Raw genomic sequence first — 14,947 nt, 5'->3', positions numbered from 1 at the left:
TGGCTTCCCTAGGCCACACTGGAAGAATTGTCTGGGGCCACATATAAAATACACTAATGATAGCTGATGAGCTTAAAAAAAGTATCACCAAAAACAAACAAAAAAACCCACAACGTTTTAAGAAAGTTCATGAATTTGTGTTGGGCCATATTCAAAGCTGTCGTGGGCCGCATGCAGCCCTCAGGCGGCAGGTTGGACAAGCTTTGTGTAATACTTGGGTCAAGCTTCATTTTTTTGCTTCTGGATGTCTAACTGCCTTGGCACCATCTGCTGAAAGCCTAACTTTCACCTGCTGAATTGATTTGCATCTCCTGCGCACCTGTAACTCATATGGGCCTATTTCTGGTTGGGTCTATTCTCCTCCATTGATCTATGTGCTGGGATTTTGATAGAAGTTGTATATCAATTTGGAGAGAACTGACATCTTTGGAATGTAGAATCTTCCAATCCATGAACATAGTATGTGTCTCTGCTTAAATCTTCTTTGATTTCTCTCATCCACATTATATTATTTTCAGCATATAAGTCCCTTATATTTTGTTAGTTTATATCTGAGTAATTGTGTTTCGGTGTAAATGGTATATTTTTAACATTACTGTCCACCTGTTCATTACCATTATGTAAAAATAAGACAGATTTTTGTATGTTTATTTTGTGTACTGCAACCTTGCTATACTCACTTATTAGTTCTAGGAGTTTTCTCGTCCATTCCTTGGGATATTTATAGATAGTCATGTGATCTGATTAGCAACAATTTTCACCTCTTCCATTCTGATCTGTGTGCCTTTTGCTTCCTTTTCTTGCCTTGCTGCACTGCCTGGAACTTCCGGCATTATGTTGGACAAGCGTGGTAACACTGGACATCCTGCTTTGTTCTCCCAACCACAGGAGTAAAACATTCAAGCTTTCGCCACTGAGTATGATGTTAGCTGTAGGTTTTATGCAGATGTTCAAGTTGAGAAAGTTCCCCACGAATCCTATGATTCGGAGTTGTTTAACATGAACGGTTGAATTTTGTCAAAGGCTTCTGCTGCATCAAATATGATCATGTTATCTTCTTTATTCATTAGCTTGTTAATATGGTGGATTACATTGATTTAATTTTTTTTTTTTTTTTTTAGGTGGAGTTTTGCTCTTGTTGCCCAGGCTGGAGTGCAGTGGCACGATCTTGGCTCACCACAACCTCTGCCTCCCAGGTTCTCCTGCCTCAGCCCTCCAAGTAGCTGGGATCACACGCCTGGCTAATTTTGTATTTTTAGTAGAGACAGGGTTTCTTCCTGTTGGTCAGGCTGGTCTCGAATTCCCAACCCCAGGTGATCCGCTGCCTCAGCCTCTCAAAGTTCTGGAATTACAGGCATAAGCTACCAAGCCCAGCCCATTGATCAAATTTTTTTATTTTTGTAGAGATGGCCTTACAGTTTACCTAGGCTGGCCTTGAACTCCTGGCCTCAAGTGAGCCTCTCGCTTTGGCATCCCAAAGTACTGGGGGATTACAGGCATGAGCTACAATACCCTGTCTCGATTGCATGCCTTGATTGCATTTTTTTCTTTTTTGAGACATCTCAGCTCACTGCTTCCCAGGTTCTCATCTCTGTTTCCCAGGTTCAAGTGATTCTTGTGCCTCTGCCTTCCAAATAGCTGGGATTACAGGCACTCACCACCATACCAGGCTAATTTTTGTATTTTTAGTAGAGACAAGGTTTCACCATGTTGGCCAGGCTGGGCTTGAACTCCTGACTTCAAGTGATCTGCCCGCTTTGGTCTCCCAAAGTTCTGGGAATACAGGTGTGAGCCGCCATGCCTGACTCTAGACTGCATTTTGAATATTCAACCAGTCTTGCACCTGTGGAAAAAATGCCACTTGGTCACAGTGTATCATTCTTTTTTTTTTTTTTTTTTGAGACAAGAGTCTCACTTTGTCACCCAGACTGGAGTGCAGTAGTATGATCATAGCTCACGGCAGCCTCGACCTTCTGGAATCAAGCAATCCTCCTATCTCAGCCTCTCAAATAGCTGCCACCATGCTTGGCCAATTTTTAAATTTTTTGTAGAGGGGTCTCGAGACACTATGTTGCTCAGCCTGCTCTTGAACTCCTGGGCTCATGTAATCCCGATCCCCCTGGCTCAGCCTCCCAAAGGGTTGAGATTACAGACATGAGCCACCACACCCAGCTGTGTCTACTTCTTTTTATGTATTGCTGAATTCTATTTGTAAACATTTTGTTAAACATTTTTTGCATCGAAATTCATGAGGATGGGGGGGTGAGTGGGGGCAAAAATAAAGAAAAAAAACAGGAAATTCATGAGGATGTTGGTCTGCAGAAGTTTTTTTTGTACTGTCTTTATCTGGTTTTAGTATCAGGATAACACTAGTTTCTTAAAATGAACTGGGAAGTTGTCCTTCCTCTTTATTTTCTGTAAGAAACTGTGTAGAAATGTTAATTCTTCTTTAAACAAAGAATTATTTGGCAGAATTCTCTAGTGAAGCCGTTGGGCCTGAAGACTTCTCTTTAGGGAGTTTTAAAGCTATTTCCTATTGGTTAGTTATTCAAATGATCTTTTATTTCAAGGGAGTTGTGGTAGTCTAAGTTTGTCAACTTCGTATGTGTAGAGCTATTTGTAGCATTCCCTTATGATCCTTTTGATGGTTGCAGGGCCTGGAGCGATACTCCTTGTTTCATTCCTGATGTTACAGCTTCTCTGTTTTTTTGGTCAGTCTTGCTAGAGGTCTGTCCTGGGCTCAAGCAATCCTACTATGTATCTCAGCCTCCCACATAGCTGAGACCACCACACCCAGCTAATTTTTTTTATTGTTTGTAGACAGGATTTCACCATGTTGCTCAGACTGGTCTTGAACTCCTGGCCTCAAGCAATCCACTTGCCTTGGCCTCCCAAAGTGCTGGGATTAGAAATGTGAGCCACCGCACCCAGTTAATGTTATCTTTTTAAAAAAGAGACAAGGTGTTGCTCTGTTGCCCAGGCTGGAGTGCAGTGGCATGCTCACAGCTCACTGCAACCTCGAACTCCTGGGCTCAAGTGATCCTTCCCCCTCAGCCTCCTGAGTAGCTGGGACTACAGGCATGCACTGCCATGCCCAGCTAATTAAAAAAATTTTTTTAGAGATGAGATCTTGCTATGTTGCCCAGGCTGGTCCTGAACTCCTGACCTCCAGCAATCCTCCTGCCCTGGTCTCCCAAAGCACTGGGATTATAGGTGTGAGCCACTGTGCCAGCCTGTGTTGTAATTTTGCCAGTTCCAGTGAAGCACAGACCTCATCCCCTTTTATGTTCCTTTACCTTTGCCTTTATATAATTATCTTTTTGTTTTGAGATGGAGTCTCACTCCGTCACCCAGGCTAGAGTGCAGTGTGCCATCTCGGCTCACTACAACTTCTGCCTCCTGGGTTCAAGTGATTCTCCTGCCTCAGCCTCCTAAGTAGCTGGGATTACAGGCGCGTGCCACCATGACTCGCCCAATTATCTCAAATATTTCCTTTATGTACATTTTGAGCCACATCAGATGTTGCTATGATTTTTGCTTATGCTATCACACATAATTCAGAAAACTCTAGAGGAGGAGGAAAGCCTATTGTATTTGGTGACAAATCCTTAAGTTTTCCTTCACCTGAGAATGATTTGATTACTTCTTCATTCCTGAAAGATACATTCACTGGGTACAGGATTCTGGCTTGACACTTTTCTTTGAGTACTTGAAAAATATTGTGTCCCTTTATTCTAGTCTTTCTGGTGTCTGCTAAGAAATTCACTGTCATTCAAATTCTTTTTCCCTTACTGGTCAAGTGTCATCTTTCTCTGACTGCTTTCAAGAATTTTATCTCATTTTTAGAAGTCTAATCATGTGTCTTTGGCAGGGATTTCTATGGGTTTATCCTATTTGGGGTTTGCTCAGTTTCTTGATTCTGTATGTTTATGTGTCTTGCCAAATTCAGTAATTTCTTTCTTTTTTTTTTTTTTTTTTTTGGTGTGAGTCTTGCTCTGTGGCCCAGGCTGGAGTGCAGTGGTGCGATCTTGGCTCACTGCCACTTCCGACTCTCAGGTTCAAGCGATTTTCCTGTCTCAGCCACCCAAGTAGCTAGGATTACAGGCAAGCGCCACTACGCCCAGCTAATTTTTGTATTTTTAGTAGAGACAGGGTTTCACCATGTTGGTCAGGCTGGTCTCGAACTCCTGACCTCGTGATCCGCCCACCTCAGCCTCCCAAAGTGCTGGGATTACAGGTGTGAGCCACCACATCCAGCCAAATTCAGGAAATTTTTTAGTCATTATTTCTTCAAGGACTTTTGCAGCCTGTTACCTTCTCTCTTCCAGGGATTTCAGTGAAATGAATGTTATATCATGTGTTATCATCTCATTGGTCCCTGAAGCTCTAGTTTAAACCCCATTCTAGTTCTCTGTGGTCTGGACTTCTACTGTTCTGTCTTTCAGCGCATAGATTTCTTTCCCTGTCCTCCCTCTTCTTCTGTTAAGCCCATCCACTGGGCTTTCCATTTTGGCTACTGCAGTTGTTAGTGCTACAATGAATGTCCAATCTCCATTTGGTTCCTCTTTCACACTGTCTTTCTCTTTGCTGACACTTTGTTTTACTTGTTTCAAGTGTGTTCACAATTTCTCACTGAAGCATTTCTACTGTGTCTGCTGTGAAATATTTGTTACATCATTTTAATATCATCATCTCAGTGCAGGCATATATTATTATTATTTTTCATTCAATTTGAGATCTTTCTAGCTCTTGTTAGGATGAATGATTTTCACTTGAAACCTGGACATTTTTTCCTTACGTTATGAAAGTCTAGATCTTATTCGAGCTTTCTGGTTTTGCCGGCTTTTTCTGACACTGTGCTGGCAGGAGGAGTATGCCACTCATTCCTGCCAAGTGAAGTAGAAGCCTAGGTTTCTTTTTATTTTTTGAGACAGTCTTGCTCTGTCACCAGGTTGGAGTGCAGTGGTGCCATCTCGGCTCACTGCAGCCTCTGCCTCCCGGGTTCAAGCAATTTTCCTCCGTCAGCCTCCCGAGTAGCTGGGACGACAGGTATGCGCCGCCACACCTGGCTAATTTTTATATTTTTAGTAGAGACAAGGTTTCACCATGTTGGCCAGGATGGTCTCAAACTCCTGACCTCAAGCAATCCGCCCGTCTCGGCTCCCAAAGTGCTGAGATTACAGGCATGAGCCACTGCGCCCGGCCGACGTCTAGATTTCTTACTTGGCTGGTGCTGACACCCAACGGGAGGATGTTCCTTGTGACTGACATGTGTGGGTCCAAGATCCCTATATGGTCTCTGCTGACACCATGGTGGGGGTGTCTCATTACTGGCTGGTGGGGGTGGAAGTCCTGGTTCTCTACCTGGCCTACCTGACACAGCCAGCGAGGGTGTGGAGTGCCTGGTGACAGCCTGTACTGGTGGAAGTCTGGGTTTCCCGCTGACTCTTTGCCAGCGTCAATAGGCGCGGCAGCACAACTACTCTGTAGCGCCTGGCTGGAGTAAAGCAGCTGTTGTCTAAAGGTCTGCTGTCTTGCTAGGCCGCTCCTTTCCTGGTCCGCTGGCTAGAAAGGACAGGCTTTGGTTGGGCATTTTTGTGTCTGCCCTTCCTGGCATTTCAGGTTTGCCAGCTTCCTCGGCACTGTGTGGGCTACACAAAGCAAAAGGAAAACCCAGGGAACTCATCCCCATGCTGCTCCTGTTTCTCTCTTGATAAGAAGTTTCTAACAAAAAGTGTAGTGGAGGCAACAAGTAATTTCCCAGTTAACATGTCACTGTACACAGAGGGGACACAGAAGCTATCAGAAAGAAGACCAGGGTGCTTCCGTGTGGCCCTGCTGATCCCCGAAGTTAAAACAGCAGCAGCCTCGGGTATGAAGGGTCCGACCGTTCTCTCTCCAGTGGGCTGGGCCAAAATTACAAGGGGAATTGGATGCTTTGAAGCAGTTAAAAGAAACGGAGATTTCCTTCATTGCTTTCAATCATTCCCAGAGAGACTGCTGGTCCCATGAGCCCTAAGCGTAAAATCAGTCAGTGGAGCCAGTTGTGACAAAGCAGCAGCACGGACCCTGCTACAGAGCCCCACGAGACAAAGCAACGGTGCCACGGCTCTTTACAATGTCACTGCTCTACAGACAGGTGACAAAGCAGCAGCATGGACCCTGCTACAGAGCCCCACGAGACAAAGCAACGGTGCCATGGCTCTTTACAATGTCACTGCTCTACAGACAGGTGACAAAGCAGCAGCATGGACCCTGCTACAGAGCCCCACGAGACAAAGCAACGGTGCCACGGCTCTTTACAATGTCACTGCTCTACAGACAGGTGACAAAGCAGCAGCACGGACCCTGCTACAGAGCCCCACGAGACAAAGCAACGGTGCCACGGCTCTTTACAATGTCACTGCTCTACAGACAGGTGACAAAGCAGCAGCACGGACCCTGCTACAGAGCCCCACGAGACAAAGCAACGGTGCCACGGCTCTTTACAATGTCACTGCTCTACAGACAGGTGACAAAGCAGCAGCACGGACCCTGCTACAGAGCCCCACGAGACAAAGCAACGGTGCCACGGCTCTTTACAATGTCACTGCTCTACAGACAGGTGACACGGCCAGTAGGTCAGAGACTAACTTTCTGCCTTACCCTGGCCTGAAATTCTGCTCTTGTCCACCTCCGAACAGCATAGGGCAGAGAAGGGTACATTCACCAAGTCCTCGTACATAAAGTGCGCCAATCCTGGGACCATAAAACTGGAAGGAAAAGTTGGCCATTTATTCAACCAGAACTTTCCGACGACCTACTCTGTATGCATGCTAAGTGCTTAGGGCACACAGGAGATATACTCTGCAACGCACAGTCCTGCTGCTTCCTTGTGGCGCCTCTACGTGCCACCCCTTTTGACACAGTCAGAAAAGCCTTAAGGGGCAGCGTGGAACCCCAGCCTAGGAGGCAGCGCAGGTGCTGACTCGTTCCCAGCTCTGCGGCAGGCAGAGCTCCCCGCACATCATGTGACAGGACTTGTAAAAGGATCTCAAATCATAAGAATCACAGGTAAAAGAAAAAGAGAATGCACACATAGAGAGGGGCTGGAGCCAGCGCCTGCCCAGGGCTTTTCCTGCAAATGATTCCATGCTTCCAACTGACACGATGCGAAACTCAAGTGCCACACTGTCAGGCCAGCATAGACACGCCTTTGGAAACCAGCTGAGGACTGTGCTTCAAAATTGAGTACTAAAAATATTTCAGGCCCTGGTCAGCGGCCAGAAGATGTGCAAACTTTTCCGAAGGGTCTTTACTGTTAACTGTTCTCCCCACGCCCCACCTTAAGATGGTTGCTGAGCTTTTGCTGAGGACCCGTATCTGAACTGAGGTGGAGAAAACAACCATTTCCTGAACCCACACCTTCCGCCCCACACCCTCTGCAGACACCTGCTGCCTGGCCAGACCCTCTGCCTTACTCTCCCTGCAGACCTCAATGTCTCCTCCCCTGGCTTCGCCTACCACCCCCACCCTGCCCCATCATCCCTGTCATGGCATTCGTCCTGGCATGCTGGCCATGTGGGGCTCCCCTCTTAAAGCTCCTGAGGACAGGGATCCCGTGTTGCTCCTCATAGTGCCCCCAGGGTCTGGCTGACAGTGGGCAGCGAGGCTTACGAAACCGAGGACTGAATAGCCACCTGCACAGCAGGCTCTACCCAGAGGGAAGAAGCCTCTGCAGACGTACCTTGTGCCCCACGATTGTAAGGAAGTCCACGCCCAGGTGCTCCACATCCACGCGCCGCTTCCCCAAGGCCTGTGCGGCATCCGTGTGCACAAGGATGGGAGGCAGCCCGGCTGCTGCCCGTTCCCGGTTCAGGGCTTTAATGTGCTGGCTGATTTCAGGGATGGGCTGACGGGGAAAGGAAACAGTTGAGTATGTTGCTCCGATTTGATGAAAACTGAATGACAGAAATCAGAAGTAGGGAGCACAGGCCAAATGTTATCAAACTGAACAGAGAAATGGCAGAGGCCAGAGCTGGGAAACCTGAAACACCACGAGATTCGAAGCCCCTGTTCTTCCCCATGAGCTCTCCTTAAAGGGAAACAGAGGCCGACTCACCATGATGACGCCGGTCTCATTGTTGGCCAGCATGATGCTCACGAGGCGTGTGGTCGGGCGGACGGCTGCAAGGATGTCGTCCACCTCTACCTGCCCGCTCGCCTTGGACACCGGGACAAAGGTGACAGCTGGGAAACAAACACAAGTGCCGAAGTGAGCTGCACAAATGGATTCCTCTCGAAACTTCGTTCCAACAGAGCTTAACAAAACTGTTTTCCGCAACTATCAAAGCCAATTCCTGTCCAAGTTCAGAAGACGATAAAGAAGAATATAAGCCGCCCATCATCGCTGTTGGGTGTTTCAGTGTGAACGCGTCTAACGCGGCTGCAGTGAATCTGTGTGGTGGAACCTACATGCCTTTCTGCTTCTATGGGGACCAAAGGGGAAGTGGCAACAGGGACACAGGCTCTTGCCGTAGGGGAGTGTCCCAGCGCACTGCACCTCGCTGCCAAGCGCTCGGCACCGAGCCAGTGCTGATGAAGCCGCTCCTATGCACCAGATATTCCATCTCCTGCTGCAGATGGAAAATGGGCAGAGGTGACTGCACTGTTTAGCTCTAGTCCTTTTAGTTTAAAATGGTGAAAAACAAATGTATCCACTGCCTGCTCAGGGTCCTACTGAAACGAAAGAGTAAACAACTACTTCTCAGAGTAAGAATCAAATCAAAACATCAACAAAGGGCATTTGGCCAGGAGCAGTGGCTCACTTTGGGAGTACTTTGGGAGGCCAAGGTGGGCAGACTGCTTGAGCCCCGGGGTTCAAGACCAGCCTAGGCAACAGAGAGACCACTGAGATCATGCCACTGCACTCCAGCCTGGGTGACAGAGTAACACGCTGTCTAAGAAAAAGGGGGGGTGGTGGTATATAGACTAGAAATTTGGAGGAGTCCCTAAAATGTAGAAAGATGATGGCATTAGATTAACAGGGAAAAATCACTCAGAACACTTAAAGGCAATTCTGAAAGGATCCAGTGGCCACCCAAGTTCAGGGTGGACAGCAGGAAGCGCAGGGCAGGGGCCAGCTACTGAGGCCAGCAGAGGTCCCAACGTGCGAGCCTCAGACAGAGACAGCAACACATGCCCAGAGAGGAACGGCAGGCACAAGGCGGGCTCCCAGGATGGGGGAAGGGGCTAGAGAGGGGAAGAAGATTTAGGTATCTGCTAGGGGACTCAGAGGAGCAAAGCAAAGGCAGCTCCATCCAGGGAAGCCACAGAGAAAAGTGGGCAGGGTCCTCCCGGCTTACCAGGCTCTGCTGCCACCACCTTATGCAGAGCCCACCGTGGGCCCTCCCTTCCTGCGAGACACCTCCTCGGGAAATGCATTGAGAATTGGAGATGAACCCTCCTTAGCCCCTACATCAAACAATGAAATGCTTCATCTACCCACAGGGACAATCCAGGATCCCCAAGCCCGAGGAAGAACCAGGATGAACAGGTAAATGACTGACTGTAGATCACACAGAAGCAATCCCAGGGACAGGAAAACTAAAAAAAATTCTAACTGATATCTTCAGAGATATTCAATATGTTCAAGATGACTTAGGTTCTGCAGAAAAATAATTATGTTCATTAAATAAATGTCCATTATCAGCCTTTCATTTATTCAACTATAAAAAAATGATAATTAAAACACAGTTACAAAATAAAATGTAATTATTTTAAAACTTAACCATCATAAAGCTTAACTGTAAAAACATATTTGGCCAAAATAGACTGAAAAGAGGAAGAGGGGATAAGGACGGGCGCACTCACTTCCTCCTCTCTATCAGTGACCCATCATCTCGCAAGCTGATAATTTAGGAAATCCAGGTTAAAATACAATATTTAAAAAGCAACAGGGGAGGGATGGTTTCCAGAATGGTCAAGGCACTCCACCTCCTCCCTCTCCAGCACAGCAGCCGTAACTGGTGAAACAATCAACCGCTTACAGTCTCTGGAAAGTACAGCCTCACGGCACACAGCAAGTGAAAAAACATTTATTCAAGAAAATCAAGGAAATCTAGATGAGAACAGTGAGTCTATGGCGCCTGACCCATCCAGCTCAGTGTGATGCAAGCTCCACTCAGCTGGGCACTGCCAGCTGAGGGATTCTCTCTACCCGGGCACCGGTCAAGGACTACGGCACAGAGGAGCAGCTGCCGGCACCTCTCACCCCACCTCTCAGGTCCACGTTGCAGGGGCTAAGCTCCAGGAAGGTGAGACCGGGAGGTGGGGCTCTCTCCCTTCCTCCAGCACCCACCACAGGGAGGAGGCTCTAGCACAGGGGTCGCAGCCCAGGTGGCCAGGGTTGGTGCCCTGACTGCCCTCACTCCAGAAGAGATGAGCTGAGAAGCCCACAGCTATCGCCTTTACACAGCGCTCTGCCTGTAAAGTGTGTGTGTGGAACAGGGGCACTCAGAGACAAGCGGGCCACAGGCCCTGCCCCACTCTCCAGGGAAGTGACTCAGAGATTTTGCCAAGGGTGAGATAGAACAAGGAGTTCTAAAGCTCTCTGCAAAAGAAGTGACTTTATTCAGAACAGAGTGTGGGGAAGTTCAAGCCCAAGGGTGGAGGCCCAGATGGCAACTGAGAAGCTGGTAGTTCCATGACAGCAAAAAGCTAAACCGCAGGCCAAGCAGATTACCAGAGAGATCCAGGGAAGAGTCTAAGAAGAGCCCTCCGGGGTCAGAACAAACTCCCAGGACTTCACAAAAATAATCCTGCAAAGGGCCCCAGATGTAACCAGATTAGACTCTGGAGGAATTTATGCCCCAGAGCATTGTCAAAAATAACAGAGCAATCAGTTCACAATTAGGGGAGCCTAACAGCCAGGCAGACAGCTGAACACAGAAACCAGGGACAGGAACAGCCAGGAGAGTCCCTCTTACCCATTGTCACCTCAAGTGAGCGTGCACTTGCCAAGGCTGCACCCTGAGGCTTCTGAAGCCAGAAGCTTCACAACGCTGGGGAAACAGACCTCATTAAAACAGCTCAGCCAGGCCACCAGACAGACAAGCAAGCAACAAAAACCACTAGGACAAGGAGGAAGAGGGGAATCGTATCTAGGGTTTTTAAAATATATGACCTGACAAGTACAGTTTTCAACAAAAAGTAACAAGATGTGCAAACAGGAAAGTGTGGAAAAGCAGGAAAAAAGGCAAGTGACAGAAACTGGCTGTGACCATGCTTAAAGAGATAAAGAAAAGTATGATGACAGTGGCTCATCAAATAGAGGGTCCTCAAGATAAACCAGAGAGAAATTATGAAAAAGAACCAAAAGGAAATTCTGGAGTTGGAAAGTACAATTGATATGAAGAATTCACTGGAGGGGCTCAAGAGTATATTGGAACTGACAGAAAATACATTCAGTCAACATTAAGGTAGATTTACAGAGATTATGCAATCCAAATATAAGAGAGGAAAAACATGAGAAGGACAAACAGAGCCTCAGAGAAATGTGGGATACCATAAGGCACCAAATAGGAAAACAGGAATAGCAGAAGGGCAGGAGCAAGAGAAAGGGGCAGAAAACGTCTCCGAAGAGTAATGGCTGAAAATGTCCCAAATCGATGGAAAACATTAATCTACATACCCAAAAGGCTCAATGAATTCCAGGTAGTATGATAAAACACAAAGACATTCACTCCCAGACACATGATAATGAAAATGTTGAAAGAAAAAGACAAAGGAAGTGTATTGAAATTAGCAAGAGAAAAATCACTCGTCATATCTAAGTGAACTCCAGTAAGATTAACAGTTGAACTCTCAACAGAAACAATGGTTAGACGGCTGGTATGCTGATATTCAAGTGCTGAAAGAAAAAGAGTCAACCAAGAATCTTATATCTTAAAAAAACTATCTTTCAAAAATGGTGGCAAAATAGAGATTCCAAGATAAACAAAAATGGAGAAAAGACATTGCTAGTAGCCTGCCTGCCCTATAAGAAATACAAAAGGAAGCTCCTCAGGCCAAAAGCAAGTAACGCCAGGCCGGAATGTGAACCCACATGAACAAAAACAAGGAGGACAGCAAAGGGAATGATTTAATTATAAAAGGCAGTATATAGCCGGGCGTGGTGGCAGCTGCCTGTAGTCCCAGCTACTTGAGGGGCTGAGGCAGGAGAATTGCTTGAACCCAGGAGGCGGAGATTGCATGAGCTGAGATTGCGCCACTGTACTCCAGGCCTGGGGACAGAGATTCATTCTATCTCAAAAAACATCAAGGAAAAAAACAGTAGTGTAACTGTATATTGTTTCTCTTAACTGATTTAAAAGCAACTGTATAAAATAACACATATATAATTATGCTGTTAGGGCCATAACACACAGTATTTGATGATGATAGCACAAAGGAGGTGGGAGGGAACAGAACCGTCTTGGATTAAGGAAAGGACATAGATGATCATTCAGATCCATGGAACAAATGAAGATCATGTGAAAAGGCAGCTAAGAAGGCTACTCGAACACAATGTATAAATATATGCTTGCTCTTTCTTCCCTTAGCTTCCTTAAAAGACAAAAAATTGGCCAAGTGCAGTGGCTCGTGCCTGTAAGCATTTCGGAAGGCTAAGGCAGAAGGATCACTTGAGCCCAAGACCAGCCTGGGCAACATAAGGACACACTGTCTGCGCAAAAAATAAAAAATTAGAAGGGTATATTGAAATGTGCCTGTAGTCTAAGCTACTAGGGCAGCTGAGGTGGGAGAATCACTTGAGTCTGGGAGGTTAAGGCTGCAATGAGTTGTGACTGTGACACCAAACTCCAGCCTGGGTGACAGGGTGGGAACTTGTCTCAAAAAAAAAAAAAAAAACAGACATGAAACTAACTAAAATGATATTTGTGGCTGGGTACAGTGGCTCATGCCTGTAATCCCAGCATTTTGAAAGGCCAAGATGGGCAGATCACTTGAGGCCAAGAGTTCAAGACCAGCCTGCCCAACATGGAGAAACCCTGCCTCTACTAAAAATACAAAAATTAGCAGGACATGGAAGTGCACATCTGTGATCCCAGTTACTTGGGAGGCTGAGGCACAAGAATTGCTCAAGCCTGGGAGGCGGATGTTGCAGTAAGCTGAGATTGTGTCACTGCACTTCAGCCTGGGCAACAAGACTCTGTCTCAAAACAAACAAAAGATTTCAAGTCATAACATCATAACTAATCTTTCACCTTAAGACACTGGAAAAAAAGGAGCAAACCAAACCTAAAACAAGTAGAAGGAAAGAATAACCTATTTATGCCTAGTGTTCCATTACTGCAACACTAAGCTTGTGGGAATTATTTATATCCTGCTGCTCAAGGTTATTGCCAAATTTTTCACACACACTAAAGTATAACCTCTACTATTAAGCTCTGGCATAAATGGGTTAATAAAGATTAGAGTGGAAGTTAATAAAATAGAGACTACAAAAATAATGGAAAAATCAAAAGTTAGTTCTTTAAAAAGTTTTAAAAAAGATAAATCTTCAGTTAAATTGACAAGAGGAAAAAAAGAATAAAATTACTAAAATCATGAACGAAATGGATATATACATCTTACAGAAATAAAAAAGGATTATTAGAGTCTACAACAATGGTATGCCAATAAAATTAGATAACGAATGAAATGCACAAATTCCTAGAAGGACACAAACAACCGAAAATGACTCAAGAGAGAGAGAGCCTGAACAGACCTATAAAAAGTAAAGAGACTGAATCAGTAACTTAAAAATTCTCCACAGAGAAGCCCATGCCCAGATGTTGTCACTGGCAAACTCTATTGAATATTTAAAGAAAAATTAATACCAAGTCTTCACAAACCCTTCCAAAAAACAGAAGAGGAGGGATCACTTCCCATGATTTGTATGAGGCAATTTTACCCAGTCACTAAACTAGACAAAGACCTCACAAGAGAACCACAGACTAATACCTCTTATGAATATTGACGGAAAAGTCTTCAGCAAAATACTAGTGAACCAAATCTAAAAACATATGAAAAGGATTAAATGGTGTAACATCCAAAATCAGTTAAGGTAATACAACATTACAAACATAATAAAGAATAAAAACTCACACGATCACCTCAATAAATGCAGAAAAAGCATTTAACAAAATCCAACACCCCTTTCATGATAAAAACACCCAACAAAGCACACACAGAAGGGGATTTCATCACCCTGATAAAGGGCATCTATGGCCGGGCGCAGTGGCTCACGCCTGTAATCCCAGCACTTTGGTAGGCCGAGGCGGGTGGATCACAAGGTCAAGAGATCGAGACCATCCTGGTCAACATGGTGAAACCCTGTCTCTACTAAAAATACAAAAAAAATTGGCTGGGCATGGTGGCGCATGCCTGTAATCCCAGCTCCTCAGGAGGCTGAGGCAGGAGAATTGCCTGAACCCAGAAGGCGGAGGTTGCGGTGAGCCGAGATTGCGCCATTGCACTCCAGCCTGGGTAACAAGAGCGAAACTCCGTCTCAAAAAAAAAAAAAAAAAAAAGGGCATCTATGAAAAACCTGCAGCTAACATTATACGAAATTATGCAAGAATGAATGCCTTCCCTTACAACCAGCAGCAAGATAAAGATGTCCACTTTGGCCACTTCTACTCAACATTGTACTGGAGGTCTTAGCCAAGGCAATTAGACGAGAAAATAAAATTAAAGGAATACAGTTGGACAACAAGAAGTAAAACTATCTCTATTTGTAGATGATATGACCTTCTATATAGAAAATCCTAAGGAATCCATTAAAAAACCAATTAAAACTAATAGGCTGGGTACAGTGGCTCATTCCTATAACCCCAGCACTTTGGGAGGCCAAGGTGGGGGAATCATCTGGGGTCAGGAGTTCAAGACTACCCTGACCAACATTGTGAAACCTCACCTCTACTAA

General features: G+C 45.7%; 1 protein-coding gene across 3 annotated transcripts in view; it reads right to left on the bottom strand.

Moving 5' to 3' along the window:
• SCLY (selenocysteine lyase) overlaps positions 1-14,947 on the bottom strand; it is a 44,953-nt gene that overhangs the window by 13,129 nt on the left and 16,877 nt on the right. For all 3 annotated transcript variants that reach the window (XM_064383395.1, XM_012473471.3, XM_064383396.1), the window contains 3 exons: positions 8,102-8,229; positions 7,727-7,891; positions 6,646-6,752 (listed from right to left, as the gene is read on the bottom strand). In XM_064383395.1, the coding sequence (XP_064239465.1) occupies positions 6,646-6,752; positions 7,727-7,891; positions 8,102-8,229 (400 nt within the window). The remainder of the gene's footprint in view (positions 1-6,645; positions 6,753-7,726; positions 7,892-8,101; positions 8,230-14,947) is intronic.

Source organism: Aotus nancymaae, unplaced genomic scaffold, assembly GCF_030222135.1.
Source record: "Aotus nancymaae isolate 86718 unplaced genomic scaffold, 86718_ANA_hifiasm-v0.15.2.pri h1tg000031l, whole genome shotgun sequence".
In the NCBI taxonomy this organism is placed as follows: Eukaryota; Metazoa; Chordata; class Mammalia; order Primates; family Aotidae; genus Aotus; species Aotus nancymaae.
This window is presented reverse-complemented; position numbering and strand designations above follow the sequence as displayed.